General features: G+C 59.5%; 1 protein-coding gene across 1 annotated transcript; it reads right to left on the reverse strand.

Moving 5' to 3' along the window:
• Positions 1-721: 721 nt before the first annotated feature.
• On the reverse strand, positions 722-26,286 carry CLPTM1 (CLPTM1 regulator of GABA type A receptor forward trafficking). Its single transcript, XM_040976178.1, has 14 exons — positions 26,212-26,286; positions 20,392-20,504; positions 13,269-13,392; positions 12,740-12,898; positions 11,202-11,319; positions 5,913-5,998; positions 5,329-5,449; positions 4,652-4,896; positions 4,206-4,299; positions 2,752-2,942; positions 2,401-2,496; positions 2,000-2,135; positions 1,351-1,518; positions 722-1,238 (listed from the first exon to the last, which is right to left on the reverse strand). The coding sequence occupies exons 1-14, from the start codon at positions 26,281-26,283 to the stop codon at positions 961-963; spliced, it is 2,001 nt and encodes a 666-aa protein (XP_040832112.1). The 5' UTR covers positions 26,284-26,286; the 3' UTR covers positions 722-960.
• Positions 26,287-27,859: the final 1,573 nt, after the last annotated feature.

Genomic DNA, 27,859 nt, shown 5'->3' on the forward strand with positions numbered 1-27,859 from the left:
AGACGTCCTGGGCTGTGCGCATCGAAGCCTGCTGCCATGGCTGGCTGCACCCAGGCACTCTGCAGCCCTGGTGGTTCACAATGGAGATGACCTCCAGTGGGCAGATCTGCTGTGTGTGTGACAGAAGCGGGCACTGTTGCCTGAGATGCCCACACACTTCCTGTGAGCAGTGCACCTGTTCAAATCCCAGCTGCTCCACTTCCCATGCAGCTTCCTGTGGAAGCACACTCTGGGAAGGCGCTGAGCCCCACGGAGACAATGGAGCATGCCACAGCATCCCGTCAGGCTTCACCCACGGGAGTCCAGGGCAGGCTGGGAGGACCGGTGTGCCAGTCCAGGTGCCTCAACCACTAACTGCATCAGGGCACAGGGCTGGGGTTCAGCACAAGTGGGGAGCCCAGAGCAAGCAGCTTGGGGCATCTGTAACATGGGGAGGACAGGGATGAAGAGGCCTGGGGGTGGGGTAGGGACAAGCAGCAAAGGGCTTCCTCTGACCCAGGGCAAGTGCCCGCCTAGCCAGCAGCGCAGACAGACACCAGAGGGGATATGGTTGAATTTAAGTTAAACACCCATATGAATTTATTAAATCCAGACTGTTAAAGGGTGGCGGTCTGGGAGGAGTGGGGTGGTCGGGAACGAGGGACAAGATGATGGATGGCCGTGGGCGTCCCGGAGGGGCCCCGGCCCCGCCCCCGCCTGGCCCACCCCTTGGCACCGCTACGACGGCTTCACCATGATTCCCAATGGTGCTGGGCTGGCAGGGCAAGATGGCTGGAAACACAGAGAACAGACAGACAGACGGCGCCTCCACAAACAACGAGCCCTGGCCTGTCCGACCCCCACATCACACGCTGGGCCCCGGCCCATCTGTCCAGGGAGAGGGCGCGGGGAGGGGAGGTGAAGGAGGCCGGGGAGGCGGGGTGCTGTCACCAGAGCCGGGGCAGCCAAGGACCCAGCCAGCTAATCTTTCTTCTTGTCCTCTGCTGGCTTTGGGGTGGCTTCCTGGGGCTCGTGGGCGGAGCTGGGCCCCTGGGCAGGCAGGGACGTGGCGGCCTCCTCCCTGGCGGCAGCAGTGGCAGCGGTGGTGGGCGCGGGGGAGAGGGCCCCGGCTGCTGTGGGGGCTTCGGGCACAGAGGCGGCTGCTGTCACGTCCTCCCCACTCATGCCAAACTCATTCACCCTGGTGGGGTCGACGCGGTAGATCCACCGTTGGTAGAGGTAGATGAAGAAGACCACATCTGCGGCAGGCATGGGCGAGGGCAGTGTGAGCAGCTGTCAGGCGGACAGTGGGGAGACACCACCCCGTCCCTGACTGACGCACCCCTGGCGACTGCGCTCTGCGCCACTCACCGTCCCGCAGGCAGCCGATCCGGTACATCACCGGCATCTTGATGACGAAGGCGAACAGGTCGTCAATGAAAGTGTTAAGCGCCTTGTAGGTGAGCATGCGCCAGGGCAGGTGGGCCACAGACTTGAGCTTGTAGTTGATGAAGAGCTGGGGCGTCATGGTGATGAAACCTGGGCCAAAAGGAATCCCAAGAGCAGGGTTGGGCCTTCTGACCCCAGCCCCCTCCTGCACCTCTCCGGCTCTGCCCCACTTCGAAGGCCAGTGCCCTGAGCTGCCCTGAGGCCTCTGCCCTTGCTCTGCCATCACATCTACCTGGCTCCCTCCCCCGGCCCCTTGGGTTAAAAGGACATAGCCCCCGAGCCTGTGCGGCCCTCCCTCTACCCCTTCATGCACTCGCTGCTTCCTATCTGCTTCCTGTCTCCTGCTTTCCCACAAGATAGAATGCTACCGAGAATGAGGACTAAGGTAGACCATCATGCCTTCGTGCAGATCCCCTCCATGACCACAGACAGGGCCCCGCTCCCACGTGGCAGCCCTGCCCATTCTGGGTCGGCACAGGGTGGGGACAGGTCTGTCTCTCCCACCTGGCCATGTGTGCTGACACCTGCCCTCTGCCCGTGGGGGAGGGCCCGGAGCAGCCAGGGCTCTCACCGAAAGTCAGCAGGAAGCCGTAGAGCATGCTGAGCACCCAGGAGTACCAGCCCTTGTGCTCCAGGTACAGCAGGCTGTAGACGGCATAGCAGCCCAGGAGCGGGAAGAGGATCCAGGAAAGGTACCGGAACGCCATCTGCAGGGTCACAGGGCAGCCTGCGGTGGGCTCTGCGGGCCTCTTCGGGCTCCCCTGCTCCCTGCCCTCACCCACCCACACCTGGCCAGGCAGGCGGGGCTGAGGGAATTTCCAGGTGGCCCTGGGAACCCTGGACTCAGCAAGGAAGTGACTGCTAGTGGGAGGGACCCAAGGCCCAGAGGACACAGGGACAGGCGGTAGGGCACAGGCCTGGTGGGGAGGGGTGCGCAGTGATCGTGCCTGGTCCTGGGTTGGGGACACTCACGTCGTCATACACTTTGGTTGAAGACTCAATGTACGTGGACTTGTCTTTGAAGGTCAAGCGGGGCAAGAACCCTGCGACCCTGTGCTCCCGGTCCAGCTGTGGGGAGAGAGAGGCTGGCTAGGCTGCCTCCCTGACTCCCGCCCCCACGCCAGCCCCAGCCCCTGCCCTTCCCACTGCTCCCAGTTCCCCTGCCCCACGTGTGACCTGAAAAATCCCCTGCTCTGAAAGTCCCCTGGGTCCTGGGAGAGAGGCAGGCACTGGGAAAGCCCCAGGGCTGGCTCCAGGTCTGGCTGGCCTGGACGATGGCCCCCTCCCCATCCCATCCCCCGCCAGATCAGGGGCTGCCCTTACCCGGACGTCCATGACCTTGGTGATCTTCCAGAGGTCGATGAGGACCCCGATGAAGACGCTGACCTGGACCACGAAGTTGGTCTCATTGTCTAGGATGTAGAGGAGGACCACGAGCGACTGGAAGACGCCGAAGAAGACGGAGCGCACGGACAGGCCCTCCAGAGACTGCCGGCTGTTCCAGAACTGGATATCTGCGGGGGCAGGGGCACCGCAGGCTGAGGAGCCGCCGCACCCAGTCCAGCACGCTCCTGCTGCCCTCTTGGCCTCCTCCCCTCAGCCCTTTGGGGTTCACCCCGTCCCTTGGGCATTTCTCCATTCAACGCTGCCTGGCACTCAGCTCAGGCAGGCACCATACGATCCTCCACGGAAGCACCTGGAGTCACACACAGTGCCCACATGACAGCAACGGGACCCCTGCCATGCACACATGGGCACCCATGGAGCCAGCACAGCAAGCTCCAAAGCGACGAAGGGCCTGTGTCATGGAGAGGCATGTGCTGTGAGACCGGCCCCCACCAGCTCCCAGAACCTGCAAGACTGGCCAGATGCCCTCATGGCACCAGTGAGGCCTGGGTTCAGATCGCCAGCCTGGGCATCCTTCAGGAGCACACACCACCACCCTGCTCCGGTCATTCTGGCCATTCTGGTGGTGAGTGGGGACAGCTTTGTTCTTAGTATGGAAGGCTGAGAAGTGCAGCCCCCACTGTATACCGGGCTCCGCGGGCCACACACATGCGTGCACCAGCCCCCTCCTTGAGCCCCGCAGGAAAACAGCAAGGAGACAGGTTCTATGCAAGTGGGGGGACAGCCCTCTGTCGCCTGGCCCTCAGTGGCCACGCCTCCCCATGGCTCACTTCGCATCTGGACAGAGGTCCCAGGCAGCCACAGGGGAGGGTGTAGCTAGGGTGTCCCCACGGGGATAGCTCGAGTTGCCAGCCACTGGTGAGCTGGCAATGCAGCCACCTTCCTGACACAGTATCCCTGATCCCTGGCCCACCAGGGAAGGAACACAGGGCCCCACGGTCTAGAGGGTCACAGTAGCAGTGGGAACGGGCGGCCACTTAGGAGCAGGGTAGCCACACGAGTCACCCCCCAACTTCCCCAAGCCCCTGTCCCCAGCCTCCAACTTAGGTATCCCAAAGAGCTAAGAGGTAAGGGTGCCCAGAATAGACAGCACCTGCACACGGCCACTCCTCAGGGGGCCTGAGCTAGGGGCAGGGGGCTGGGCAGGGCAGTGGGAGTGGCACCGGGGCTTCCCTGCTCCTGGCCTTGGAGTTCCCCGACCTGCTTCCTGGAGGTGTGTCCTGGCCTTACCCAGCGGCAGGCCCAACCCCTCCCGTGGCGCCCGGCTGTTGCTTGGCAAGGGCCAACAGCCCAGGCAGGGGGAAGACGTGGGAGGGAGGGGGACGAGGACGGACAGACCCCATCCTCCCTAGTCTGAGGGACCGTCCTACCGTTCTTGAAGGCCAGGAACTCGAAGACACTGTGCACAATGGAGACGATGATGGTGAGTGCCAGCAGATAGGGGTTGGTCTCCAGAAGGGCCACCTGGGGAGGCAGGGAGCCTCTGGTGAGCACGACTCTGCCCCGGCAGGGCACTGTGCTGGAGGCAGCCCCTCAGCCCCTGCCCCGACCCCTTACTGTCACACTCCGCAGACCTGCCCTGGGGCTGTGCCACAGGTAGGGACACAGGGAAGGGAGGGGGCAGTAGCTGCAGTGAGGAACAGAGACCCCACAGCAGCCAGCCACAGGTACAGTGAGAACATGGGAGGGACTTAGGGACACACTGGGAGAGCAGAGACGGGGGGCAAGGAACAAAGGAAGCCCAAGGGACAGGATGCCAGGTGCCCTGGGCCTCCTGGAAGGTATGGTGGGGGGCAGGCACAACAGCCACCCTCACCTTCACCGAGTCCTGCTCCTCATCCGACTGTTCGTACAGCTCGTCACCCAGGAAGTTCCAGGGCGACTTGGTACTCTGGGCAGCATAGAGTTGCCAGCGCCACAGCGAGAGCGGACAGAAGGAGACGCGCAGCGGCAGGCTGGCCAGGCTCTCGTTGATGGGGTAGTAGTCCTTCTGCAGGTTCCAGTAGTCATTGAAGTAGATGATGGGGTAGTAGTCACCGCTTACAGCATCAAACTTCACGTCTGTGGGCAGAGGTGCGGAGGCACCAGTAAGCTGGCCAGGGACGGATGCCCCAGGCCTCCCAGTGTTGGCAGGGACTGACAGAGCCCAGGAGACTGCCAGGCATGGTGACAGAGGCACTCAGCCCTTGAAGGGGCAGCTCAGTTTGTGGCTGCCCACACCCTGACTGGGGGTATTTTAGGGACAAGGCCTCTGACCATGGCTTGTGGGCTGGATGAGATATGCAGCCTGCTATAGTGGTGGTCAAGGGGGGTCACCAAGGAAGTGGGTGTCGGGGGTGGGGAGAAACTAGGGAGGCAGGACAGCGTGGGCAGATCAGAAGGGGTGGAGTCCAAAAAGATCTCTTTGGGGAGATGGGGCCAAAAGAAGATAGGAAACGGATCCAGGGCACCCTTCCCAGGGTCCCCCAAGGTGCCAGCAGGCTGGGAGCTTACACTGGTCCAGGGGCGGAGGCACGCTGCCCTTCACCCACGGGGTGTGGTCATCCACAATGTTGATGGTGATGTTGGGGTGCCAGTGGGAGATCACCTCCACAGGTCCATAGTCTTCAGCTCTCTGAGGGGAGATGAGGGTGGTACGTGGAAGTGCCCAATGGGCATCAGAGGAATCCCAGGACAGTCATGGTAACAGCCTGTGACCACCTTGGGAGCACCAGAGGCAGCATCCTGGCGGGCCCACAGCAGCCTTGAGGGCACCACCCAAGATGGTGCCCTGGGATGGCAGTGTGGCACAGGCCCTGCCTTCACCACCATCTCTAGGATGACGTGCGTGGCCTTGCAGCCCCAGGAGCCATGTCCAGCTGCCCTGTGAACTGAGCCACCTCTTCCTGCGTCTGCTGGGTGCTCAGCCACGTGCCCTGACACTTCCTGGCTGTGGAACTTCAGAGTGGGCCTGGATTAGGCCCTGCCCCTGCTCCCCCACATAGCAGCCGAGGTACTGCTCCCCAGGCCCAGCAGCGGGCAGCTCAGAGGCGGGGCCCAAGTGGCCCTGCAGCCATGGTGGCCCGGCTCCTGTTTACCTTGATCATTTCGGGGTCAGCTTCTGTCTCTCCTGTCAGCAGGTTCTTGGTTTTCTGAAATCGCCTGCGCTTGTACTTGTTAATCACTGTGGGCAGAGAGGTGGCAGGGGCGGGAGGCAGGCTGTGAGAGGAAGGTGAGGCACCTGCAGGCAACTGCAACATCCAGGAAATGGACCAGGTGGGCCAGCAGCTGCTCCCCAGCCTCCTGGTACGCGCTGGGAATCCCGTTACCTGGATCTGGACTGGTCCCCAAACCTCAGCCTTTCCTTTATTTTTTTTTAGATATCTGAGAGACAGAGGAGAAAAGAGCGTACACTCCCATCCTCTACTTCACTCTCCAAATGCCCCAACAGCCCGGCCAGGGCCAGAATCCGGGGATCAGGCACCCCGCCCAGCTCTCCCACACACAGAGTGCAAATCCCAGTGCGTGGGCTAACACAGGGCCCTCCACGCAGAGCCCCAGAGCCCACCCTCCCATGCGTGCCCAGGTGGAGCCCCGGAGCCCACCCTCCCGTGGGCCGTGGTGCCCAGGCAGCATCTTGGAGCAATCCTCTGCACACTGTGCTTTGTCTATACAGCACTGGGATGCCCTCCTCCACCATCACACCCCACCGTGCCTCCCACCTCCAGGACTGCAGAGCCACAGGCAGACTCCTGGGTAATCACAGCTCCCTGCACTGCCTTGCCATCGGTCACTTTAGTGGGCACAGCCTCCATCCTGAGGACAGCCGGTGCAAGGATCAGGCCATGGCACCTGCTGCTCTTTGGGCCAACCCTCCCCACGGCCCCCCCGACGACTCCCCCGCCCCAGACCCTGGGAGGAGCTGCCCCATATACACTCCACACGGGCTCCCCGTCAGCCAGCACTGCTGATGTGACAAGGCCCTCACCAGTTTCCCTCCTACAGCCCCACAAAATGATAGCCCGCTGCCTCACTCGGGGCTGTCTGCAAAGACCCCCACAGGCTCAGCGAGGACTCCACTGAGCACAGAGCAGGGATGCGTGGGCTGCACTTCCAGCCTGGGCCACAATGAGACGGCCACGATGACAGTGCCCAGCACCGCCGGGCCGTGAACCCCCACACGAGTGCCAGCTTCACTTCCTGCTGTAGGGGCCACGCAGTCCTGACTGCCAGGAATAGGGGTTCGTGCCCACTTCTGTGTGGGCACTTTTAGCTCTTGCTTACTGGGGAGGGAAGACTCGGCCTGGCCCTGGGGCCAGATGGGGAAGTGAGAGAGGGAGCTGGCCATGACCCTAATTCCAACAAGTCAAGAGACGGCGGGGAGTTACGTCACTTCCCTGGGAATGGGAGTGAGGCCCACAGGCTCTCACAGCGACACACACATCTACCACGTCCCCCATGTCCGGGCCAGTAGCAGATACTGGGGCAGGCATTCAGGAGGATTCACTCTGATCCACACGTGGGGGCCGCTATGGGGAAGTGAACTGGTGCCTGGCTTGCAGGGTGGCGCTAGGCCAGGCGAAGGGGGTGGGGCAGAAGGTGCACCTGGCTCCCCAGGGAGGAAGGAGTTTCCTGGTCTCAAGAGACGCCCTGGCTACGCATGACCACCAAGGACTGAAAAACAAAATATGCTGTGGGGGTCAAAATGCATCAAATTCCGGAACTTGCAGGAAGAAAAACAACAACAACAACAACAAAAAATCCAGGGCTGGTGTGATGCCTCAGAGGCTAAATCCTCGCCTTGCATGCACCAGCATCCCATGTGGTCACTGGTTCCACTTCTGATCCAGCTCTCCGCTTGTGGCCTGGGAAAGCAATGGAGGACGGCCTGGAGCCTGTACCTACGTAGGAGATCCAGAAGAAACTTCTGGCTCCTGATCAGCTCAGCTCCAGCCATTGCGGCCACTGGGGAATGAATCAGTGGACAGAGAACCTTTCTCTCTGTATCCCCTCTCTGTAAATCTGCCTTTCAAATAAAAATAAAGAATTCTTAAAAAAAAAAAAAAAAAAAAGAACGTCTCATTCATGTCTCCATAGCTAAGACTCGTCAAGATGACGGTGTGGGATGGGTCCAACATGGTGGCACAGCACCTTAAACCACCAGCTGTGACACTGGTGTCCCATTGAACACTGGTTCAGGTCCTCGCCACTCCATTTCTGACCCAGCTCCCTATTCACGTGCCTGGAGAGCAGAGCCGGGCGGCTCCAGCCGCTGCAGCCACTGGGGAGTGAACAGTGGATGGAAGATCTCTGTGTGTTTCTTTTCCTCTCTCTATAATTCATTTAAACAAACAAAAAAAAGAGTGCGGGGTGTTAAGCTGGACACACTCGGCATCAACTTCAGTTTCAGCTCCACTCTCTCTCCACTAGGAGGCACTCAACGGCTCAGGTGTATCCCTGGGACAGCTCTGCTCAACGGGGCCTTTAGGCAAAGGGGCCTCTGCTGGTCCCACACTTGTTCTTTGCCTTGGAGGGGGCCCACAGAGTCTCTGCCCTAGGGGTCCCCACTCCAAGGCTGAGGGAGGCCTGGTGGACCCCTGACTGCAGAGCTGATTCTGCGGGTCATCCTGACATGTCATGTTGACACGGACACTTAGTGACACGTCACAGTCACCAAAGACAAAAAAACACACCAAACAGAGGCTCTGGTCAGAGGTCAGCAGGATGCTCCAGGGGTCAGGCACGGCACCCCCTGCAGGGACACAGCTGTGGGACCACCCCAGACACTTCCTCAAACATCTCACTGCCGGGGTACCCGCTGGCCCATGTGCCGCAGACAGGTCATATCCAACAGCACTCGGCAAACTCGGCAAGAATTTTCCAAATCAGTTTTAGGGATCACGTAGGCTTATCGAGTGCAGCTAACAGCAGCAGCAGGAACAAAAACACGGTACGTTTTTTACAAGGAGTAAGACAGAGCCGACTGATGCAACTGGGCTGACATCTGTTCCTGCATCACACGAACCACAGAGGGCTCTCCATCAGTGCACCAAGAGCAGTCAGTACACTCTCGATTAGAAAAGAGCAAAAGGAAAGACATACACGAACGCCAAGCAAAGCTACGCTGCTCTAGAGGGAGGGGCTATGACACAACACAGCTGCCACTTATGCTGCTGGCACCCCTCGCAGAGGGCTCCCTGGAGTGCCAGCTGCTCTGCTTCTAACCCAGCTCCCTGCGAATGAGCCGCAGAGAGCAGTGGGCCATGAGCCAAGTCCGTGGGCTGCAGCCAACCACTCTGGGAAGGAGCTCCTGGCTTGCTCCATCCTGGCTCTGACTTGGCCCAGACTTGGCTGCTGTCACTCGGGAGTGAGCCCAACAGATGGAAGCGTCCCGTTTCTCCCTCTCTGTAGTTCTGCCTTTCACATCATTAGGTAAAGATTTATAAAAAACAAAACACAAAATCAAAGAAGCAATCCACTGTAGGCAAGTGGGATCCTCCGAGGGAACCACTGTCCCTCAGCCTATTGTAGGACAGTGAACTGAAGGAAAAGGGGACGAAAAGCTGAAAGGTATACTTATTTCTTTAAAAAAAGATTTATTTATTTTTATTGAAAAGGCAGATACATAGAGAGTAAGAGAGACAGAGAGGAAGATCATCCATCCAATAGTTCACTCCACAAACGGCTGCAACGGCCGGAGCTGAGCCAATCCGAAGCCAGGAGCCTCTTTCGGGTCTCCCACATGGTGCAGGGTCCCAAGGCCCTGGGCCGTCCTCCACTGCTCTCCCAGGCCACAAGCAGGGAGTTGGATGGGAAGTGGTGCTGCCAGGATTAGAACTGGTGCCCACATGGGATCCTGGCGCGTGCAAGGCGAGGACTTTAACCACTGTGCTATCACGCCAGGCCCAAGGTACACTTATTTTGATTATTATTAAAATATTTTATTTTTTTAAAAGGTGGAGTTACAGACAAAGGGAAAGAGATTTTCCACCTGCTTGCTCACTCCCCAGATAGCTGCAATGGTCAGGCCTGTCTGGCCTAAAGCCAGGAGCCAGGAGCTCCATCCGGGTCTCCTACACGGGTTAAGGGTCCCACGGCTTTGAGCCATCTCCAGCTGCCTTCCCAGCCATTAGTAGGGAGTTGACTGGAAGTGGAGCAGCCAGGATTCAACTGGAACCCATATGGGATTCTGGCACTGCGAGCAGTGACTTAACACACTATTCCACACCACTGGCTCCAAGATGACAATTATTAACTACCTAGAAAACAAGAGGTTGGACACGAAAGAATACTTAAGCTGCTACTTGCAATACCAGGGTTCAGTGCAGCCAAACCCCAGTCATTGCCCACTTGTGAAGTGAATCAGCAGATGGGAGACCTCCTTCTCTAATTGTCTTTCAAATAAGTTAACAACAAAAAAATAAAAGGGAATGGGGGCCTGGTTTGTATCCTAGCTGCTCCATTCCCGTCCAGCTCCCTGCTTGTGGCCTGGAAAAGCAATCGAGGACGGCCCAAAGCCTTGGGACCCGCATCCACATGGAAGACTCAGAAGAGGCTTCTGGCACCTGGTTTCAGATCAGCTCGGCACCAGCCACTGTAGCCACTTGGGGAGTGAACCAGCGGATGCAAGATCTTCCTGTCTCTCCTCTCTGTATATCTGCCTTTCCAATAAAAATAAATAAATCTTTAAAAAAAAAAAAAAAAAGCACTTAGCAAGGTGCTCTGCACGGAGCAAACCCCAGCCAGCCACCCCCAGCGAGGTCCTCGGGTCACCATAGGCTTTGTTCACCCACAGAGGATGCCCCGTGGGTGTGCAACTCCACCTGAGGCTGAGCAGGATGAAAACAGGGACCACAGCCAGCCCTCAGCACCACCCCCCACCTGGCTCACGGTGGGCCTGGTGTGCATGCGAGGGTCTGGGATTCGGCATGACCCCAATGCCACTCAGGGGCCGCCCAGAGATGGAGGCATACCCGGGGGGCCCCATGCTGACCTCGGACCCCCATGGGCTCCCTCTGCACATGCAAGTGTCTGTCCACTGCCTAGCGTGACAGCGCAGCTGCTTCCCAGGCGGCAGCCTGATGTTCACATACCGCACCCTTCCCTCCCTCTCTGCACTCCACCTGCCAGGAACCATGGATCCCTCCCCCTCTGCACTCCACCCGCCAGGAACCATGGATCCCGCCCCCTCTGCACTCCACCCGCCAGGAACCATGGATCCCGCCCCCTCTGCACTCCACCCGCCAGGAACCATGGATCTCATGGAGGACTGTCGAGGCATGGATCCAGTCCCCCATCCACTTCCTGGAAGCAGGGCCCCTGCACTGGCCCCATGCCTTCCTGGGACTCCCAGGGCCCCATCTACTGGATGCAGGCAAGCCACTTACTCCGAGACATGTGGACCGTGGCGAGGCGGCGGTACAGGGCCTTCTGCCGGGGATCTGGGTGGAAGCCACTCTTGGTGAAGTAGACGTGGATGTAGATGGAGCCATTCTGCTGGACGCTCTGCGAGAAGACAGGTGACAGGTAGCGCCAGGTCTACCCCAGCCGCCCCTAACCCTGCACCCAGGGGGCCTGGCGCAGCTGAGTGGGGAAGAGCCAATACTGGAGCCCAGAGGGTCACTGAGGTCAGGCCAACTCAGCTCCGCATCCTACTCCAGCCTGTCACAGCCACGTGGGCCAAGCCTCCTTTCGGCTCCTCAGCACCTGGCCCTCCGAGGATGTCCCAGCCTCTCACTGCCCAGAGAGGGCTGTGGCTTCTTCAGAGACCCCAGCACAGCCTGATGCTCAGTCTAGGAAGAGGCCAACAGCGCGATGCCCTCACTGTGGGCAAACCTCAAGCAGGTGGCCATGCCAGGTGGCTCACCAGGCATAGGCTGCTCAGGTAAAGGGGCCTAGGGTTTGAGACCAATAGCCCCCCACCATGATCACTCCAGCTGGCCTCATCTGCCCACTTCCTACCCTCCCAGCCTCCCAGTAACGGGACTTTGCTCATTGGCTGCCAGGGAGAGCGCAGTGAGATTCCCCGAGGGCAGCAGCTGACCCCAATAGATGGTGTCCTGGGAGCCCCCGGCAAGAGTTGGGGGGCTGCTGCAGAGGCCATGTCCCAGCCCTGCACCCCAACTTGTCACAGAGTTGCTTGTCTTTCTCACTGTCCCGCCTTGCACCTCCACCTTGGCCAGAGCCTGCAGTGTGGCAGCTGATGGTCCTGGGCCCTCCCTCACCCTGCTGGGGCCTGGCGCAGGGTGTTGGGCTTGTGGCCTCGGAGAGGCGGGGTGCAACCCCTGTCCCAGCCAGCAAAGCCCAAGTGGGGCTGCCCTCCTCCCCCAGGAGGCCTGCTGGGCAGGAAGGCAGTCTCGGTCCAGGCGGCAGAAAGAGGCTCCACCCCCAGAGACCACATGCCAGAGACCACGACAGTGCCAGCCTTGCCGTTAGAGGACTCACAGCTCCGTCAGGAGCAAGAGACCCGACTCCAACAGTAACGACCCAGAGTGGACAGGGCTGGGAGGGCAGAGAGGGCTTCCTGGGGGAGACAGTGCTCATACTAGGTCAGAGAGCCTGAGCTGTGTGACCGTAGGCACCTGCTTCACCTCTCTGCCCGTCTTCTTCCTCATCCATCAGCGCGGATGACAACAGCCCAAGTGCCACAGGGTTGCCAGGAGGTGTCTGAGAGTCGGCCTCACTGAGTGTCCTGTACACAGCTGTGCTCAGCCAGCACTGGCTGACATCATCTTGAAACAAATGGTGACAACCTGGGGACATGTGGGGACAACTTCGACTCCCTCACGGGTTTAAATCCCAGGACTGTACAATCTTGGAGGTGGCCCTGGCCAGTCCTACCCTCAGCCCCCTGTTTTCAGAGGGGACCCCCACAGGCCCCGAGCAGATGCATGTCAAGGATAGGTCCCCCAGTGGGACGCCCCACCTGCGGGATGTCGAGCTCAGCGAAGTGCTCGTAGCAGCCGTCCGAGTTCTCGCCGCTCGTCCAGTCGCCGTACACGAGGTCGTGCTGCTCCCAGAAGAGGGCGGACGTGGCATTGAAGTCTGTGAAGTGCTCGTGCTCCGAGATGTACACGTGCAGGTTCTGGAGGCGGTGGGGGGACACAGAGCTCAGGGCTAGGCAGCGTCCTCGCGTGTACGGCCACATGTGGGGACGGGAAGGCAGAAGAGCGGCCACAGCGGCCCCGGACTCCTCCTCCTCAGCTGCCGCTGGCCTGCACATCACCAGGCAGCGCTGGCACAAGCCGCAAGGGCTGCTGGGAACACAGCCACTGACAACATGGCCCGCAGAAGTGCAGCCTCTCCCTGCCCCTTGGCCCACGATCAGGAAGAGCTGGGCAGTGGCCAACCTGCTCATGCCCCTGCCACCTGCACCCAGCCTGACTGGGTGATCAAGGGGCCAGCACCTTGAGGATGGCTGACAAACAACTGCCCCGCCCCCCACCAGCTGTTACCATTAACGTGTCCTTGGGGAACAGGTTGCGGCTGGCGACGCGCGGGGCTCCTCCGGGACCAGCCTGGTCCTGAGGTGCCGGCCCTCGGCGGAACCAGCTGCTGATGGCCCAGATGATGAAGATCCTAGGAGGGAAGTGGGCAGCTGTGAGACTTGGGCCTTCCCCAACTCCTCGAGGCTGTCTGGTCTCCTAACGCAGTACCCGCCAGGCCTGCCCAGGACTGCAGAGCCGGGGCAGCAGGGCCCAGGCAAGGGAGGCACCAGAGACCACCACAGTGCCAGCTCCAGGAGGCGCCAAGGCCTCCTCCAGATGCCTCTGGTTGGGGCACCTGGCAGCACCTGGTCTTCACACAAAGCCTCCAGCCTGGTCCTCTTGGTGACCAGCCACAGGACTTATGCCAGCAAAACCACTGAGCTGGGCAACCAGAAGTGCCAGGGCCCTGGGGACCCCAGTGAGCAGAGCCCCAGAACCTAGAATCCCAGCACTTCCAAGGAACGGAACCCTGGAGAGAGCAAGCTTCCAGCCGGCTGGGACCTGAGCGAGCAGCCAGCAGCTCAACCTCAGCAGCCTGGGTTCTCCAGACCCACTCTCCCTTCAGGAAGGACCAAGGAAAAAATACACTGCAATTGAATAACATATTAACAATACAATACTGGGTGGCCCCCACTCCACTGTTCAGCATCCCCACATGCTGTGCTGGGTGCAGTGTCAACTGTTCTACTTCCCATCCAGCTTCCTGCTCACGTGGGGGGGGGGGGGAGAATGGCCCCAGGCCTTGCACACCGCCACCCACACAGGAAGCCAAGACCCAATCCTAGGCTCCTGCCTTCAAGCCTGGCCATTTAACGGTGAACTAATAAATGGAGAATCTGCTTTCCTCTTTCCCTCTCGTTCTTCTTTTTTAAACCACCGAGGCAGCTGTCTGGTGCCAGGCTAAGTCACCCCTTGGGTCTCCCCCATGCCCTGTCAGAGTGCAGATCACAGTCCTGCTGCTCCACCTGCCAACCAGCTCCTGCCCCTGGGCACAGTGGGAGGCAGCAGCTGAGGGCGCTCCCGTCCTTGCACGCCAGCCCAAGTACTCCGCTCCTGGCTTCTGCTTGGCCGAGCTCTGGCTGCTTCCGGGAAGCGGAGGGGGACCCAGCAGGTGAGAGGTCTCTCTCCATCTGCTTGCTGTGCCTTTCAAATCAAAATTAAGAGAAATCAGCAAAAACTAAAAACTAAAACGACACGGAGCAGGTGCTGGACGCAGTGGCCATGGCCCTGCCTGCGACGCCTGGATCCGGTCCGGCCCTGGCATCTGGGTCTCTGCCTTGATGCTCTGTGAAAGGAGTAAAGCAGGGGAAGGCAGGTGCGGACACCAGGCCATCCCCACGTGGCCAAGGCCACGGGGAGCAGCTGGCTCAGAGGCCCCGCTCCGCTCCCAGTCCCAGCTTCCTGCTAATGCGCACCTGGGGCCCGCAGGTCTGGCTCCAGTGGTGGACTTCCTGACACCCATATCGGGCCCTACTGATTTCTCATCCCCCAGGCTGGGCCCAGTCCCAGCTGTTGCAGGCATCTGGGAAGTAAACCAGTGGATAGGAGTATGTGCACGTTCTGACATTAAGAGTAATTAAATGAAAAATTGTTAATACCACCCCATCTGACCAGGGGGTGGGAGAGCTGGGGGAGTCCAGGTTTCCAGCGAGGAGGAAGGAAGCCAGGGTTTTGGAGACAGATGGCATTGTTAAATGCACAGCCTGAACGCATTTAACAGCACGGGGCTATGCGCTTGACCATTTTATATTGTGTCCATTTTATATTGTGTATATTAACATGAGTCAAACAAGCAATAAGGACATAGAGACACATCAGCCTGGAAGACTGAGTCCTCTGGCTTGTGGGAGCATACAAAACGCAGAGGTGAACAAAGAGCCTCAACCCAGAACACTGTCTAAAGGTTGGGGTGTGGGGGACAGAGGCGAGGCAGCTAGAGCAGGCGCCGGACACCTAGGGCCGTACAGGAGCATCTGGGCTCAGACCTACTGGTCCCACTTTAAATTAATAAATAAATAAACTTCAGTTATGTGTTTATTTGAAAGTCAGAGCTACAAAGGCAAGACAGAGAGAGATCTTCCACTGATGGTTTATTCCCAGCTGGCTGCAACAGCCAGAGCTGAGCCATGCCAAAGCCAGGAGTTTGACCCACGTGGTCTTCCACGTGGGTGGCAGGGCACAAGGCACTTGAGCCATTATCTGCTACCTTCCCCAGACCATGAGTGAGGGGTTGGTCAGAGGCAGAGCAGCAGGGCCCAGCACGGTGGCCTAGTGGCTAAAGTCCTGAACTGTAGATATATGGGTCACGGTCACCAGAATAAAACTACGATTCTCAAAAAAAAAGAAAGAAAGAAAGAAATTCTACGATTCTCATCCCCTTTACAGATGCCTGGGCCATATGGTTCCTCAATATGTTCTGGCCAATAAAATGTAGAAACAGGGCCTGGTGAGGTAGCCTAATGGCTAAAGTCCTCGTCTTGCAACCACCAGAATCCCATATGGGTGCTGGTTCAAACCCTGGCAACTACACTTTCCATCCAGCTCCCTGCTTGTGGCCTGTGAAAGCAGTTGAGGACGGCCCAAAGCCCACCCGAATGGGAGGCACGAAGAAGCTCCTGGCTCCTGGTTTCAGACTAGCGCAGTTCTGGCCATTGCAGCCACTTGGGGAATGAGCTGGCAGATGGGAGATCTTCCTCTCAGTCTCTCCTTCTCCATAAGCCTGACTTTCCAATAAAAATAAATAATTTTTAAAAAAAATATACAGAAACAACATGTTATGTTGGGCTTTTGGAAAACACAAGGAAGAGAGACAGAGAGGAAGATCTTCTGTCTGATGATTCACTCTCCAAGTGACCATAACGGCCAGTGCTGCGCCGATCCAAAGCCAGGAGCCAGGAACTTCTGGGTCTTCCACGCGGGTGCAGGGTCCCAAGGCTTTGGGCCGTCCTCAACTGCTTTCCCAGGCCACAAGCAGGGAGCCGGATGGGAAGTGGAGCTGCCAGGATTAAAAACGGTGGTGCCCATATGGGATCCTGGCACGTTCAAGATGAGGACTTTAGCCGTTAGGCCATGCCGCCGGGCCCAGGATTGTCCCTTTTTAATTTCCTTTTCTTTTCCACTACCTGGAACATGGATGTGATGGCTGGCTCTTTCTCAGCCTTCCTGGGCCATGAGGATGGGTGTGGAGAGTAGGGGCCTAGCAAAGATGGGCCAGAAGGCAGAAGCAGCAGGACTGTGACTTGCCCATTCCAGACATGAGAAAAGGGAAACACGCTTCTACTGCATTAACTTAGGTCTCTCAGACACATGCAAGTAAGTGTATGATGATTAAATGTTAACTTATCGCATACAGCTACCAACAGCAACACAGCAGAAGAGTGAACAGCCCAGCCCTCGGCGACAGTGCTGGACCTAAAGCCCAGCTCGGCCACTAGATGCTGTGTGACCACAGGCGGGCCTCTAACCTCTCTGGACATCCACCTCCCCAGGGGTACCTGCAAGCAATCAAGTACATACGGGCTCTGCACCCACACATGTGCGCCCACCTGCAGGCTGACTTCCCATAGTTCTGGTGACAGTCAACCACAGTCTGAAAATGTGAAATGGAAAATTCCAGAAACAATTTGTAACTTCCCTATTATTCTGAGGTGTCCGTCACACCTCTGCCACACTGCTGGTGGGCTGCTAGGCAGCCTGCTCCGTTTTCAGATGCATGGTGGTGGCACTGTGGGGCAGGGTACAGGTGGCCCTCTGGCAGCAGTCTACCCAATCCCCCTGATCCCCCTGCCTGGAGCTCACTGCGGGAGGCCAAGCACTGCTTCCCGACACCCGAAGGGGAGAGCCACACCAGCTACATGAGCCAAGGCTGTGTCCCCATCACCCTCACCAGCGCATGGCTCCTCCAGGCTCCATCACTCACCACGCATGTGCCCGAGCCGACCTAGGCACGGCCCTGTCACGGGCAGGTGCGGGGCAGAGCTCAGGACACTCCGGGTCCAGGGACTCCTGGGACGTCAGGCTGAGGACACATGCCCGCAGCTCAGAGGGGACCAGCCTGGGGGAGTCCCCGGGGACCCCAGAAGAAGCATTAATTCTCCTTGTTCCCAAGCATGAAGTGAAGGCCGGAGAAGCCTCGTGACGGCGTCCTGGTGCAGGCGGGGCATGGGCACTCCCCACAGGCCCGCGCCCAGACCTGCTTCTAGCTGCAGGAGCCATGGAGCTCAGTTGCTGGGGAGTCCGGGGCCACAGCCCAGACGAGCCATCTGCTGCCACCCAGAAGTCCCCGGGGTGTGGGGCTGAGTTAGGGGTAGAATGGCAATCCCTAGGGATCCTGCTACTGCTTGGTAAATACACCGAGCTGGGGAGAGAGGGCAAGATGTCCACACACCGCCATGTTGCCCCAGGGTCAAGGGTAGCAGCCTCATCCCACCCTGCTGGGGTTCCCGGCCCCCTTCTTCCTGTTCCCAGCACGTGCCCAGCTCTGCAGCCCCCCTACTGTGGAGGGCCTGTGAAAGAGATCAGATCAGAGCCAGCACCATTCCCCATCTGACAGAAGTGCACCACGGGCCTTGCCTCGGGCCTTGCCTCGGAACCAGCGTAGCCGGGCCAGCAGAGCCAACGCGGCTTGCCCCCTTCCCGCCCGCCCCACTTCCCACGTGTGGCAGTCCCAGCGTCCCTCAAAAGGCTCTCGCATCACTTGCTTGAGGCCTTGGGGGATCCCTGGGCTCCTGAGAACAACCCTGACCCTTTTCTGAACTCCAGACGGAGGGGCACCCACGAGGCTGTGGAAGGAAGTGCCCCAGGCAGGGATGTGCAGGAGCTGAGCAGTGTGCAAGACAGGCTCCCGCTTATGCAAACATTAAGGAGAAAGGCAAAGTAAGGGCCGAGAACACTCTCTAAGGGGTTCCTCCTCGGGCAGGGGAGGGAGAGGGACAGGACGGGGGTCCGGGGCCGAGAGCCCAGACAGGGCAGGCGACCAGGTCTCGGGGTTTCCTCCCTGCACAGCTGCTCCCCATCATGTGGGCCACACGGGTGGGATTCATCCCCGAACAGACTGAATCCCCGGCACTTTGGGAAATTAAATTGACTTTCAGCTAGTTTTCCTTTTTTTTTTTTTTTTTTTTTAAGATTTACCTATTATTGGAAAGGCGGATTTACAAGAGAGAAAGCAGAGACAAAGATCTTCCATCTGCTTGTTCACTCCAAGTGGCCGCAACAGCTGGAGCTGAGCCAATCCAAAGCCAGGAGCCAGGAGCCTCATCAGGTCTCCCACATGGGTGAGACCCAGAAGAAGATCCTGCTTCAGATCAGCTCAGCTTTGCCTGCTGTGGCCACTTGGGGAGTGAGTCAGAGGATGGAAGGTCTTTCTGTCTCTCCTCTCTGCAAGTCTGACTTTCCAATTAAAAAATAATAATAGGGCCCAGCGCAGCTCCACTTCCCATCCAGCTCCCTGCTTGTGGCCTGGAAGGGCAGTCAAGGACGGCCCAAAGCCTTGGGACCCTGCACCCGCGTGGGAGACCTGGAGGAAGTTCCTGGCTCCTGGCTTCGGATTGGCACAGCACTGGCCATTGTGGTCACTAGGGGAGTGAATCATTGGATGGAAGATCTTCCTCTCTGTATATTTGACTTTGTGATAAAAATAAAATAAATCTTAAAAAAAATTGTCAAAAAAAAAAAATAAAAGAGGAAGAGGAAGGGCTCACGGTAATGTGGGCTTTCTGGCCACACCTTCTGGACACACAGCTGCTCCCAGTGCCTCTCTGCCGAGGACCTCCGGCTCCGAGCATCCTCAAGGACCCCATCTGGCACCCCCACAGAGGCCGGTGCTCCCGGGGCCCCCCACCACCGCTCAGCTATTCCCTTTTAGAGCTTTTTTCTCCCCACCATGGTGCCCCAAGCGGCCAGGCCTCACGGCCACCTGCTCAGTCCTCACACCGTGCTGCGTGTTGTTCTAAGGCACCCGGAGGCTCTCAGCAACAAGGAACTGCAGCATCCGCATGGGGTCCCGCCCTGAGGCCCTCGCAGCCCCCGCAGCCCCAGGCACCAGCGCACCGTTCTCCTGGCCAGTCCCTGGGCCTGCTGGAGGGGCTGGAGTCTGTGTGCTAAGCCTGGACTGTGAAGAGCTGAGGGGAAAGCCCAGTGAGCAGATTGGAAGTAGCCATCAGCCGCCCCCACACCACTCCCCCGCTCCCTCTGCTGTGCAGGAAGAAGCCCCACACTTCCCAGCCTGCCTCGCAGGTGTCCGCGGCCCGTGAGTGTCCTACCAGAGGGACGCTGGTTTCAAAGCCTGAGTCCTTGTGGCTGATGGAAGGTTGCTCACGGCCTACCCACATGGCCTGGGTCTCAGCCATTTCACTAAAATACTTCCCAAAGAGAAAATGTCCCTTTTGCAGATGGGTAAGTAGAGGGAGGCCCCGAGTAGAGATGGGGGCTGTCACCAGTCTAGCCAGGACAGGTCAATCCGCTTCTACCACCCGGCATCTCTGCTCAGTGCCTCGGCTAGAAGCAGTTCTGTTGTCCCAGAAATGGGTAGCCACACAGAGTCATCGCCGTCCGAGCCCATTGTGAACGCAGCTGTGAGCACTGGGCCCCGAAAGGGCAGAAAGCAGGAAGAGGGCCGCTGGGCGTGAGGCAGAAGGAACGGGGGAGCTGGGCTCCAGTGGGGACATAGCTACAGGCCAGCCAGAAGGGAGGCTTCTGCAGACACAGGGGATGGCCTGTGAGGACCATGGGACTGGGCATGGCAAACAGCTAACATGGGACTTGGCGGGTGACACATGGGTGTTGTCCACACTGCCTCCGCTGAAGTCCTACCCCTTGGGAGACTGTGCGTGGGCGATGGGACCCTCATGGAGTCCTCACCCAGTCTGACGCACGTACCCTCAAAAGGTGGCAGGACAGACACACAGAGGACAGAGAAGTGAGAACATGGCGAGGAGACAGCACCCGCCAACACCCCGACCACAGACCTCGGGTCTCCCTGACCCGCCCGTGTGATCTGCCCCACAGCCCCTGCACATGGATCCCACATTCCTCGCTCCAGACCCCAAAGAACCCGAACAGCTGTGGGTACCTGCTCCTCCCCTCTCACCTGAACAGCACCCCCTTGATGACCTGCCAGGCGTTGGGTGCTGGCTGGGGGGGCGGGTTCTGGGGCTGGGTCTCTGCTGGCGGGTCCCTCCCGACGCTGCCATTGCTGGTCACCTGCAGGGGACAGAGGCCAAGGTGAGGAGGGAGATGGCACTGTGGCAGTGGGCAGCACCATGGCCCCTGTGCAGGGGGGTAGGGGAGGCCAGCTTTACATCCAGGGAGCAGAAATAGGAGCCCCCACAGGCAGTACAGCGCCTGTCCCATGCTGGGGGGACATAGCGGGCACCTTGATGGGCCTGTGCAGCCCTCTGGGGCTCAACAGTACCTGGGGCAGACAGGCTCTGGACACTAATGACCCAGAGCAGGTGAGGCTGGGGTGGAAGCACGCCAAGGAAGCCTAGCCCAGCCTAGGCTCAGGCTGGCTTCCTGGAGGCGAGGGCCCCGCAGTGGAGATATAGAACACAGCAAGCTGGCAGCACGCAGAGGCGGGGAGGGGAGTGGCAAGTGCAGAAGCGGCAGGCACGAGACAGAGCCGAGTGCGAGGACAGGCCATGCTCCCTGGGGCTGCAGCCAGGATGCCAGTAGGTGGTTCTTGGGGACAGCGGCAGAGGCTGGAGTCTGCAAGGCCATGGTGCCCGAGGCCTGCTCTGTGACTGCCCCTGCCTTCCAGGGGATCCTGGCCAGCAGGACAGAAAGTCACCGCAAACACAGGCAGAGCATGAGCCACACGGAGGGGCGCGGGAGGGAACCACGTGGAGGGGTGTGGGAGGGAGCCACAAGGAGGGGCGCAGGAGGGACACCGCGGCGGGAGCAGCCCCCAGGAGGCTTGGAGAGGTCAGGTGGTCTATCCAGCCATAGGGCTGGGGAGGGGGCAGCCTGGCAGTCGGACAGGCTTCCCAGAGCAGGGTCCTTCACTCAGGACCCAGGGGCTCAGGAAGGGAAGGCTGCACCCCGAGTCCTGTCCTTGTCCTTCCTCCTCAGTAGGGCCCGCACCTGCTTTGACCTTGGGGAAACAGGCCCTGGGCTGTCAGGATCATGGTCACGGTCACGGCTAGGGAACACTGGCTAGCTGAGGCCAGGCAGAGCGGGGTGAGATAATACCTGCAGCCCAACCCCACTCCCTGAAGGGCCAGGCCAGGACACCAGGGTGCCATGCCCACTTTGCCAGGCCCTATCACAGCCCTGAGGTCTCACTCTGCAAGGTGTCCCAGCCCACCTCACCCCCTCCCCAACAGCACCTGCACTAGGGCCTGCATTTGTTAAAGGGGTTGCTCCTCACCTCCCACCCTCTTCACCAGCGAGCACTCCTGCCCTCCTCTCCCCAAGCATGGACAGCCCTGTGCTAAAAGACAGGGGGCTGCCCAGGGCCAGGGGGACCTCCCTGTGCCCCTGTGCTGTGACATCTCAGACATATCACGTCACCTGTCTGTGCTGAGTGCCAGGGAGTGGCAATATTGGCAAGAGCCGGACCCCTGGCTGTGTGCTGAAAAGTAAACATACTGTGCGAGGCGGGAGAAGCCCGCAGCGCCCCCACAGCCAGGGGCCCTGCCCGCCTGCCCGGCACTCAGCACCACAGGGACACACGTCTGTGGGCCCGTCCGCAGGGCAGTGAGAACTGCCAGCAGCCGCAGTGAGGCAGCCCCTGGGGAGGGGAACAGGAACCCACGGTGGGGATGGTCAGAGGTCTTCCCGAGGGGCTGCCTCGTTCATCTGGCCGAGCCCCTTGGGCTGCAGGCAGGGGTGGCCAGGGAGCGAGGCCAGCCAGCTGCAGCCCTCTCCTCAGGCCGGCACAGCCAGGGGGAGATAGGCTGGCAGGCTGGGCTGACAGCAGTTCAGGAACACGGCTTCAGGCCAGCCCAGGATTTGTTTTTTAAAGATTTATTTATTTTATTGGAAAAGCAGATCTACAGAGAGGAGGAGAGACAGAGAGGAAGAGCTTCCGTCCGATAGTTCACTCCCCAAGCACCCACAACGGCTGAAGCTGAGCCAATTCGAAGCCAGGAGTTCTTCCGAGTCTCCCACGCCGGTGCAAGATCCCAAGGCTTTGGGCCGTCCTCAACTGCTTTCCCAAGCCACAAGCAGGGAGCTGGGTAGGAAGGCGGGCGGCCGGGATTAGAACTGACGCCCATATGGGATCCCAGCGCGCAAGGAAAGGACTTTAACAGCTACGCTATCATGCCGGGCCCACCAGCCCAGGATTTGGACCAACACCCGCCGACCCCAGGCCTCTACTCCTACCCACAGTGATGTACACCCTGCAAATCAGACCACAATGAGTTGTCGCTCAGGACAGTCCAGCCACAGTGCTGGAGCGGAGGTGGAGATGGCAAGGCCAGACACCTCTGGCAGGAAACACAGCAGGTCCTTCACAGTTTGCACCTGCCACACAACCCTGCATCCGTGGCTACAACACCATCCATGCTCACAGCAGAGGTACGCACACAGCCCACCTTTACAAATTCCCCAGTGTTTCCTCAGCACACAAATGAACAGGCAGCAGCGGAGCCAGGCAACAATGCAGTGAACACCCGTAGGTCCGACTACATGGCACTGCCATGCCACAGTCCCAGGGCGAGAGGCAGGAAGCAAAGACTAGCTATCAGCTCATCTGTGTGTGGCAGGGTTTTAGAAAAGGCACAACTAGAGTACAGCACGTTAAGTCACAGACTGTGGCACCGACACTCCATAAGGGCACTGGTTCGAGTCCCGGCTGCTCCACTCCTGATACAGCTCCCTACTGATGCACCCTAGAGAACAGCAGAGCAAGGCCTAGGTCCCTGTGCTCCTGTACCCACACAGGAGACCCGGGTGCCTTGCGCTGGGAGCAGCGGCCAACACACAGCCAAGGTCCCTGTCCAGAGATCTGAACAACCACAGTTGGAAACAAACAGAAGAAAATGGGACCTGACTGGCCAGGCTCTGTTCCCCTCGTGTCTATTCTCTAAATTCTACGTAACTGGAGTCCAACAGCTACTACATGGCACCAACACAGCCTCAGGGACCCTGAGACCCCCGGGGAGCAGACAGGTGCACAGGAGGGGGCGTGCTACCCAGAGGGAGGCAGCAGTGGCTGTGCAGTCCGCCATCCGCACAGGGTCCTGACCCCCTCTGCCACACTGCTGAGGGACGCCTGCCCTGCTCAGGAGTGTCCTGCACAGCTGCACGGGCACCCACAGAGCCACATGCACCACCCCCCAGCCGTAGGTCTATCCTGACACTGGCAGTGTGATATGGGGGTTAAACTACCACAATCCCAAAACAGCACCGGTCTGTGTCCTGCTGCTGCACTTCCCGTCCAGCTCCCTGCTCATGTGGCTGGGAAAGCAGGGGAGGACGGCCGGAAGCCTTGGGACCCTGTGCCCGCGTGGGAGACGAGACAGAGCTCCTGGCTCCTGGCTTAGGCCTGGCCCAATCCCAGCCTTTGGGAAGCAAACCCACGGTGGGGGAACTCTGTCTCTCTTTACCTCTGCCTTTCAAATAAATAAATCTTTAAAAGCACAAAGGCAAATGCAAAACTGCACGTTGATACACAGATGCTGGCCCTTTGGCACTGCCCTTCCTACCAAGAAAAAGACAAACCTTCAGCAGGGACTCCAAGCTCCAGCATGGTCTCCAAAAAACCAAAAAGGTTTTTCCCTCGAGTATCTTGGTCACCTCCTCCCGGAGGCCCTCCTGGACCTCCCTACACTGCCCGGCTCCCACATCCCTCCTTCCTCTTTATCTTGTTCACTGTGTGTCCTGGTCATGCTGCCCCCTTCCCCAGCCCCAATCAAACCACAAGCTCGGAGAGGGCAGGGCCTCTGTGTGGAGCCCGGCTGTGCCCAGCTGCAGCGTGCAGCTTCATCCATGCGCACAGCGGAGTGTGAGCTCCCGGTGAAAGCAGCAGGCTGCCTGTGGACAAGGCTATGCTGAGGGGCCGCTGGCTTGAACCACATCTGAGCGAGGGGAGGCAGGGCTGCGGGTGCAGCTGACGGAGGGGAGGCAGGGCTGCGGGTGCAGCAGGAACTTGCACCCAGCTCCCACCTGCGGATGCAGACTTACACAGGACTCCCACGGACACCTTAAGGAGCACAGGGCCGGGCAGGCCTCACTGACAGCCCGGATCCACAGGGGCACCCCGCCTCAGCTAGACCGGGTTTTCAGATCTGGGCCTTCGTCCGCTGGGCCCAGGCTGGAGCTCAGCAGCGCTTTGGACACAGTGGTGGCTCTCCCCACTGGGGCTCGGGCCAGCTGGGAAGGCAGACTGTCCCCCAGACATGGACACCCCAGAGGGACAATCAGAGGGCTTCCTGGGGAAGTGGACACCTGAAACCTACACACGCTCTAAGCATCAACCCAGGAAAGGGGACAGACAGGCAGCCTGAGGACAGGGCTGAGGCCACGCTGCCAGGTAAGCTGTGCGGGAGGCTGCTCCAGGTCCATCCGTGCCCGAGGGCACAGTGTACTCAAGTCTGGAGACAGTTTGTCACGACTGGGTGAGGGTGCCACTGACCATGCTGCGCACAGGCCACCGTGCTCCTGACCCCCAGACAGGTACCCCACACCACACCCCTCTGGCAGAAACCCAACGGACGCAAACGTGGCCAGTGCTGACGAGCCAAAGAAATCCTAGCCGAGGGCAGGCAGGAGGGCCTGCTCATGCCAGGCTAGGTCGACTGTAAAGACCTGTACTTTACCCCACGGGCGGAGGGGTCAGCCAGGAAGGGTGTGAGGCAGAGGTGGGACAAGAAAAAGACTGGGCTGAGTCTGATGGCTCACAGCAGTCAGGGTGAGGGGAGGCCTGGGCTCCAGGACACTGTCCACAGAGAGGGGACCGTCCTTTCCAAGTCCTTCCGTTCCAGGAGATGCTCGCAGTCACATCCTCCACTGCCCCTCCCACTGCCCCACGGCAAGGCCACAGCTGGAGCCCACGCTGCGGGGGCCTGGCCTTCCTGTCCAGTCCCTCCAGGAATCCCCGAAAGAAATGAAGGCCCCGAGAGAGAAAGGAACTTGCCCAAGGTCACGCAGGGAGTCAGCTGTATTTCCCCCTGGCACACCACCCTCCTCTCCCCCTAGCTGCCTCCCACATGGCTGTGACATCCCAGTGGGTGGCTCCACAGCACCTTGCTTGCTGTCATCCGCTCCCCGAATGCCTGCACGCCGGCTGCCTGCGTGGAGTTTGGGCGGCAAGGGGAGGGAGTGGGAGGGACACCAGGGCTGATTCCCGGGGCTCCAAGACCCGTTCCTACTAAAAAGCACCCGCACATCCCAAGGCCAGCCCACCCCGGGGTGAGCACCGTGTGCCGGGACTCTGGGACCAAGATGTCAACCCTAACCTGGGTGACCTTCCCTCCAGGCGCCTTTGTCCCCCTGCCCCTCCTCGGACTGCCGTCTGTAAAATGGGTCCTCGGGGCCCATCCGTCCTCGCCTCCACCTGCGCGGGAGCCCCTGTACGTCAGACCTTCCCCCTGCGCCCCAGGAACGGCCTGGAGCCTGGAATGGCAGGAGCGAGCACCCAGGGAGCTTGGGGTCCCTACGCTGGCGCGTCTCCGCGCCCCGGGCTCGAGCAAGGAGCCTCGGAAGCCAGCCCGGCGCGAGCGTGCAGGGGAACCCGAGGGGCAACCCGGACCTCCCCGCTCCCCGTCCCCAGCACTGTCCGGCCTCCCGGGGTGGGGTGGGTGGGGGCAGCAGGCCGAGCCCCGCCTGGGCCCCGGTATTCAAGGTCCCTCTGGGCACGGAGCCCCCGGTGCACCGCATTCGGAGACCAGGGGACAGGACACGCCCTGGGAGAGGCCCCCCCGGCTGAGGAAGAGCCCCCTCAGGCCCCTCTCGGCCTCCGTACCTGACCGGAGCCGCCTCCCCTGGCCGCCACCACGGCGCTGCCGGCTCCGTCCGCCTCCTGCGCCGCCGCCATCTTCCCGCTCCGGGTCCCCGCCCCCGCCGCCAGCCCCGCCCCGTCCCCGACGGCGCTCGCAGGATCGCGCGAGATTTCACACGCCCCGCCTCCGTAGGGGCCGCGGGGCCACCCCGCATCCGGCGAGAACGTCTCAGCGGCGCCTCTTCCGGCTGGGCGAGGGCCGTGCGGGCCGCCGTAGTTCGCGTCTCCCCCTCGGCGCGTTTCTCTTCCGCTAGAACGCTAACATGTCAGGCGTCGGCCGGCCGGCTTAGGAGCTTGTGTCCCTCCCGACCCATCAGGTCGAGCTGCCGTGTTTTCCGAGGCCTCTGCGGTCCGTGGTGCTTGGGCTTCCGCGGCCGCCGTAGCGCTTCGTCGGCGCGGAAGGAGCCCACGGGGCCGCCATACTCGGACTCGGGGCGGAAGGTGTTGGGTTCCAAAGCTTTGTTTAAATGAACCGCTGGTTTTGGCTCCTGTGATCCTTGCTTGGTTTGCTGTACAAAGCACCAGTGTAACGCCATGACAGTCTCGGGGCCGGCCCAGGCCTGAGAGCGTTTCCCCAGACCTTGAGCTGCGGTTCCCGAAGTGATGGTGTCTCACCCCAAGCCGGTCGGCCAATTAGGAGAAGCCCAAAAGGGGCTTGGGTGAGGAAAGCCAGCCAATCACAAAGGTCCCCTTTGTCCCCTTGAGCAATTTGACCTGTATTGGTGTGTCCCTGAGCTTAAGAACTGCCTCAAGCCGGCGTGGGTGAGACTGTGACCTAGCTCGAGCTTGCAATAAAGTTTCTTTGCTTTTGTATTGTTACGTGTGGAAACTGGGCTGTCCGCGGTCTGGGAGCTGTCCTTGGACTTTGCATTTGGGGGATCGTCCGGGATCCCCGCCTGTGGACAGGCCTCCGCACGGAACATAGACACTTGTCTGAAGCAGGAGGGTCGCGGGTTGCAGGTGAGGGACGCGTCCCCCATCGCACAGCTGCCCCGAGAGCAGTCAACTCCCTTTGGTAAGGAGCGGGGCATTTGAGTCTCTGAAATCGCGCATAGGATATTGTTTGTTTTGATTGAAGTGTGTTTGTGTCTGGTGTAAAATAGTCTTAGGTTATAAATGTCTTTTTGCTTGCTGGTTGTTTGCACATTGCTTTGTTATTAATGTTGATATTGTTGTGTGTGTACCGCCCAAATTAAACTGGTTCCCCTAGATCCCCTCCAGGGCGGGATTTCTGCTATCCTGATCCATTTGTCTTTGCATATTTGAATTTTTTGTTTATTGCCTAATTACGGGACAGAGTTGGTGCACTGTCTATGTTAACTGCTTTTCCGATGTCAGAGGCCAAGGTAAAAATTTATCGGTTGAAGTAAAAAAAAAAAAAAAAAAGCTAAATTAGTCACTTTCTGTTCAGTAGAATGGCCGACTTTCAATGCTGGACGGCCTAGGGAAGGAACTTTTGACCCTAAAGTTATTGTACAGGTTCACCGGTTCATCCTGGACCCTGGACCTCATGGACCCAGATCAGATTCCATCCAGTCTTTCTTTTATTTTTTTAAGATTCATTTTACTTTTTTTATGATTATTATTACTATTGGAAAGGCAGATATACAGA

The sequence above is a fragment of the Ochotona curzoniae genome, unplaced genomic scaffold (assembly GCF_017591425.1).
Source record: "Ochotona curzoniae isolate NIBS_2020 unplaced genomic scaffold, NIBS_Ocur_1.0 contig_2699, whole genome shotgun sequence".
Taxonomy (NCBI): domain Eukaryota; kingdom Metazoa; phylum Chordata; class Mammalia; order Lagomorpha; family Ochotonidae; genus Ochotona; species Ochotona curzoniae.

Coding starts and splice junctions, on each gene's coding strand:
- CLPTM1 (XM_040976178.1), bottom strand. CDS start 26,283: ATGGCGGCGGCGCAGGAGGCGGACGGAGCCGGCAGCGCCGTGGTGGCG. Junction 20,505..26,211: donor GGGGAGGCGGCTCCGGTCAG/GTACGGAGGCCG, acceptor TGTCCCCTGCAG/GTGACCAGCAATGGCAGCGT. Junction 2,943..4,205: donor GTTCCTGGCCTTCAAGAACG/GTAGGACGGTCC, acceptor CTGCCCCCGCAG/ATATCCAGTTCTGGAACAGC.